This window comes from Topomyia yanbarensis, chromosome 2, assembly GCF_030247195.1.
Source record: "Topomyia yanbarensis strain Yona2022 chromosome 2, ASM3024719v1, whole genome shotgun sequence".
Taxonomy (NCBI): domain Eukaryota; kingdom Metazoa; phylum Arthropoda; class Insecta; order Diptera; family Culicidae; genus Topomyia; species Topomyia yanbarensis.
The window spans coordinates 303,690,469-303,696,468 of record NC_080671.1 but is presented as its reverse complement, the minus strand read 5'-3'; the positions used below and the strand labels follow the sequence as shown (position 1 = coordinate 303,696,468).

Here is a 6,000-nt window from a genome sequence, read left to right as displayed (position 1 = left end):
AGCAGTTACATAATCGCTATTTGTCGGTTGCTACGCATTGCGTGTATCCAGTTTGTAATATATAATGGTAATCCATAGCCTCATGTTGCTTCCAGAATTCGAAAGACACGTTGTCGAAAGCGCCTTTAACTCCTAAGCTTGATTACTTCTGCAGAAAAGCTTTTCCAGTTGAATAGACAAAGTAATTTAACAGGGCGGTAGTGGACTCCCCCGCTAATATCCATCCTATATTACATGAAGCGGTTGCTCGCTCAAACTAACATCCCGAATGCAGCGATTAAGCGATCCACTGATTTGAGAAAGACAGATCAGACTGATCGCTCTTTGCCTCCTCATAGGTACACTTTTAGAATGAATTTATCGATTATTTCCCGCCACGCCAATGAAATGTATTCTTTTGCAAGACTCAGTAAGAACTCTTTTCGAAATATGCCTATGTGTTCATGTTTTCTTCTAAGCAGAACTAAAATATACCCATATTTTGTCGAAGACTTATACGACACAAAACATTCAAGCATTCACATTCGGTTGTCATAGCTGAAACTAACTTACGGGCATGCGTCGGTGATGGCTCCGTATTGCCTGAAAGTATGTATCAGAATGAGTAAGTATTTCATATTCGCCAGACAAGTGTTCACCGTTACAAATTCTAGATGAAATGTCTTGGCTTAAGCCTTAACTGAAAACATAAATTCGTAAATATAGTGACGTTGATCGTGCAGTGCACGGGTTCATTCGTCGTTTTCTGCAACGAAGTATTTTCGTGCATTGTAAATAGTAGGTTTCGTTCATTTCATGAACTGAAGAATGGTCGCTTGGTGAACGAACGTTTTCGCAAATTTTACATATTTAGTGTACATTGCACAAATGTTATCGTTGACAACGATATTATTTTTCGTGAATGAAACGAAATGATTCGTTTATTTTAATAAACGTTTGTGTATATTACGAAAGATTTCGTTGGTCGCACGAATTCATTTCGTTCATATTAGAAAAGTTTTCGTATTAAATAGCATATTATTTTAACATTTCTCGGGAATGAGCTCGGTTTCTCAAATTTATTCATACAAAACCAACGAACAGTTCGCGATGGCTCAACTGAATCCGACTGAATCCGTACTGCTCCGGATCAACTGGAAAGCGGTTCACAAAATCTTTCTGAAACCGTCGTGACGATCAACAATTATCTGACGTATAGTATCAATGACACCATATTCTACCTCTATTGAAGCTCTTTTGACGTTGACGGTTTGACGAATGGTGCTCGTAAATATTATAAAGACTTTTGTATATCGTCGCTGTTGTGCTATCTTATGACAAGCGCCATTTAACACATTTCGAGAAAAATGATTTTTAAAGTTTGAGATTGAATATCTTGAAACTTATAAATGGTATAAACAATTCAAAGAAGACAACTGATGCTTCTATCTATTCTGTATTAATCTCTCAAATATTATGAAGATAGGTTAACTATGTTGCGAGTTTTTAATAAAAATGTAAACAAAAGTCGCACTCACACGTGTCATAGGTGTGTATTGGTGACAAAATTTGTATGGTGTGTCATATTCGTGCATGGAAAATTTTTCATAGAAATAAATCATTAATTATTAACTTTTATTCAGATTTATTTAGTTGCATTTTGAAATGAGTCAGGGAATCTAGAGTAAATAGTTATTTTTGGATACAGTGTTGCCAAATATGCTATATTTCCAGTTTAAAACTTAAACTGCATTTTTTATCACAATTCGTGTGTTTTCGTTTTGAAAATGATTATGCTATTGTTTTGCTCAGATGGTTTTACACATAAATACATATTATACATCAAGATAACTTGAACCAATCCCCACACACAGTCATTTGAAACAAAAAATTGAAAATTTCTCAGCATGTTTCTCACTATATCTCAGTAACCAAGCAGAATATCAAAATTCTGAAAATGCCACTTTGTAGAGATTTTTTAGACAAGAAATGTGGCATATCCAACTCAGTTTACCCCAAAATGGCGTTTGTCATAAGATAGCACAACAGCGACGATATAGCAACGAACAATTCCTTTGCCTAATGATGCCGTTTCGTAGTAAGCCAACTAAAGTCGTTTCGTGGTTTTTACGAAAAACTTGTTATAAAAAATAAAAGTGTTTTAATATAACTACGAATGATACGTACAAAACATTCGTATATTTTATGCAAATTGTCTATACGAAACTAATTCGTAGCGATTCACGAATATATTCTATCAGTGTCGTTGAGGCTTGCGAGCGTCTAGAAGAAGGGCATTTCTGTAAACTGTGCCTACTTAAATACCTCTGACTCGTCTTTGCGTCTGCGATTCTGTGATACACCCCTTTTTGAGTATGGCAAGTTCGGCATACCACCAAGGGCTCCCCAAGAAGCACTCATAACAGGAAGCGGACAAGCCTATGCTGCTACTATAAGTGAGTTTGTTTTATCCACGAACTCATCCGAATTACTTGTATATTCCATCGTACGAAAATACTCATAAAACTTAAGCCCTTTTCATAGAGTACCCTGTTCGTAGGTTTTGGATTAGGATATGTGACAATATCTAGCAAGAAGTTTTCATGTGATTATACTGGCACCTGGTAGAGAATCAACCGGTGAATCGTCAACAGTAGGCTATATACAGAAATTGACAGCTCTGTCAGTTTGTGTACGGCAGCCATTCAGAAAGCAGTAAAGAAACTATGTTGGAGTTTGTATTTACTGCCGGTGCCACATCGTAATCCACTTTGTGTCGGCCAAATGTAGCTGAGCTCCCTTATACCCGACCCTGACGCTCGTGCTCGAGAGGTGAGAGCATCGAGCACAAGTCGGGCTCCTGCCATCCGACTGATTTGTGTAGCCGGAAGGTGCAGCAATCGCTGAAGCGAAGGACGGTAGGCAGGATGACGGAATCCTCTCGCCCCTTGAGTCGGCAAGACGGTGCGACCGGCCAGACAGCCCAAAAGTATTTGTCTTTGTATCAGGAATCTGAAATCGAGAGCCGCCGTGTCGGAAGCGCAAGCACCCGCCCAAAAGCGGCTGCTAAAGTGTTCCCAAATAATGGAAAGAGGATGGGCTATTTCACATCTTCCAGGAAAGAGGTAAGCAGCAACGTATATTACATCATCCACAGAAGTTCTTAATGAAGGCCTCCTTGTGGATGACAATTGCAATCAGTGAGGAGCAAATGTCAGAGCCGAGTTTCTGTTCTTCGCAACTTGCGGTTAACGGGGAGGTGCCCAGCATCCTATCGCAAGTTGCGGCCTTCATTAACAAACTCCTCCCGAAGGACGATGTCGTGCTCTGGCTGGAACTGGACACGGAGCTGCTTAAGAATCCCATTTAATCAGAGCTTTTCAAATTGATATCGGACATTCGCAAAATTATGCATCACTGCCGATAATGAATAGAAACTCAGTATTCTTTTTGTTAGGGGAAACTTTGCCACTGCCATTTTTGTTGCTAGTTTTATGGAAACACGGTTCTTGAACCAAATCTTTTCCATTCTGCTCAAAGAAGAACAGATTGCTAGTCACTGTCGGTTTATGCTGAAGATAAATCATTGTCGATTAGAGCACTGCACATTTCGTCATACGCACTTATTGAACAGCTGCTGGAAGATAGTTGTACCATGACACCAACAGATACCAATAGTCTAAGGTGCACCCATTTCGTATGAGGGACATGACCATAAAGAAACAAACGTCCACTGTGTTAGAGCTGAGAGTTCGCTTTACACAGAAAGAGTGAGATCCATGATATTCCGTCTCTGGATGGTATATTTTGTCCGCCGAGCCATTCAGTCCTCGGCATGAAGATACGCCTCGACTTGGAGGCTCCTGTTTTCAGTCATCTCATACGACATGGGAGCAAGAACCCACTGGATCCATTCATTAATATGATAAAAATATTCTTCATTTTCGGCTCTGCTAGGAGAGGTCCGGTCATTGAGAGTGCCGAATAATAAAAAGCATGCTAGTTGAATAAATATAAATTATCTTAAATATGCAAAGGTGGGTCATTTCGTCCTTGCGAAACTTAAATGTACTTGTAACTGTATGAAAGCAGTGGAGAGACCATCACCGCAGGGGGCGAGCATAGCGTAATTGGTAAATTGATTGGCGTGTACGCAGCTTACCTGGGATCGATTCCCAACCCCGCACATAGGGTTAGAGATTTTTCTAAAGAGATTTCTCTAACCCGAAAAAGAGGCTAAAATCTCTATAAAAAAGATCACCATAGCAACGCATTGTCCAGTTGAACCCGAAATTCCGAGGAAAGATAAATCAATCAATCAGAAAAATCGCATCATATTAACCCTCCGGCACTCGCGCCGTTGTAATTGATGCAACACTTTCAGAAACTCCATCGGCTGCTCATTCGGGGAGCCCTTCGCGCGAGTGCCGGAGGGTTAAAACTATCGAAGGATGCTATAGAAAAGGGATGGTGCAAATACCGTTAAACCTAGATAGTAATCAACAGCTGTGCAATACCTATGAGCAGTCCGTCGTCGTCATCAAACAGATCACGTACATCACAAAAAGAGTATCTAGGCCAACTACAACTACTGTTCAATAGATTTGTCTGACTGATGACGCAGAAGAATCCGGGGCTAGAGAAACTCGCGCTTTCTAGTAGATGACGATGAAGGTGGTGACTCCGCCTCGAGCAACCGGGTTTGCTCGGGGCTTTGTTTCGGTGGTGCAGGAGCTTTGCGGGTTTTGGACCGTCGCTTTCTTAGCAGAATGGGCCCCAATCCGTTGCCACCTGGGATTAGTGGAGGGGAAGTTACTATCGCAGTTGTCGGATTTTGATTGCTTGTCGATGGGGCGGCACTGGTACTGGGGTTGTTTGTGCTTGCGATGGACGTCGGTACTAAATTGGCTCCGGTCATATCCCCGGGTGAGCTTTGTCCGGACGAATCGATTTGTATTCGGCTGATCAGTTCATTTAGCAGTTCTTCGATTTTACTCATTCTTTGTGCCATCCGCTGCATTTCTAGGCGGACATCTACTTTCATGTCTAACACGGTTGCGATCAAATCACGCTGCGCTAGCGTCGAGGGCTGTTCCCGCAAACCTGTATCGTATGTATCAGATGTTGTGGCTCTGGATTGTGCCATCTCAATTTGTCTTTCTCTTTCAAGAGATAAATTTCGCTCCATATGCCTTTCTCGCTCTCGTTCACGTTCCCGCTCACGCTCGCGTTCTCGTTCTCGCTCTCGTTGAATTTCTCGTTCACGATCTCTAGTCGAACTTGTACTGTCCAGCAAACGGTCTCGCTCCGTAGGCTGGCGTTCCAAAGATGGCGGCTTACTACCGTCACGTTCCATTTGCACCACACTCGGCCTCTCTCGGTTAGGTGTATGATCACCTTCGCCTCCCTCGTCAATAGTATCCTGCCGAGCCAACGTTGCAGGGCCTGCTGATAACTTAGGTGTCTTGGGGAAAATCTAAGAACAGGTGAATGGAAGAAAAACAGATAATTGGTTTGCAATGCGTTAAAAGTACAATAGGGTGCCGAAAACATTGAGAGCTACCTTATTGCCTTGACCACCATTACTACTTGAGCTAATACTGGCTCTACCTTGTGCACTCTCACGCAAACTTTCACGCGCGCTTAAACTTCTGGAGACAGCTACCTTTGTGCTAGTATCGCTGGCAGAATCAACACTGGAACTACCGAGCAGTCTTCCCCATTTACTGGCGCGAGCTCCTTTTGATGTCGGTGGCCCCGACGAGGGAGATGGTGATGGAGATGGCGATGGGACGGTTGTTAGGACGCGACAGTCTTCGGTTAATGTTAGCTTCGCTGGCAGCTGAAATAGAATTAAAATAATTTCTATCGTCCATTTTTTTCGGTTTTGTGACCATTGGTGGTGAGTTTAGCTTACAATTGTTGCTATTACACCCAAAGTTGTTTAGTATCAATATCAGGCAATAAAGCACGTGCACAAAATATATTCAAAAACAAACTCAGGATTTCACATTAGCATAT

The 6,000-nt window shown here is 41.9% G+C and overlaps 1 protein-coding gene across 3 annotated transcripts in view; it reads right to left on the bottom strand.

The window, feature by feature from the left end:
• The window catches only part of LOC131683423 (potassium voltage-gated channel protein eag), a 117,757-nt gene continuing 111,757 nt past the window's right edge, over nucleotides 1-6,000 (bottom strand). For 2 of the 3 annotated variants that reach the window (XM_058965400.1, XM_058965401.1), the window contains exons 17-18: nucleotides 5,543-5,821; nucleotides 1-5,455 (exon numbers count right to left, since the gene is read on the bottom strand). In XM_058965400.1, coding sequence (XP_058821383.1) covers nucleotides 4,616-5,455; nucleotides 5,543-5,821 — 1,119 coding nt within the window. In that variant the 3' untranslated portion in view covers nucleotides 1-4,615. The remainder of the gene's footprint in view (nucleotides 5,456-5,542; nucleotides 5,822-6,000) is intronic. The other variant, XM_058965402.1, reaches the window with a different exon arrangement.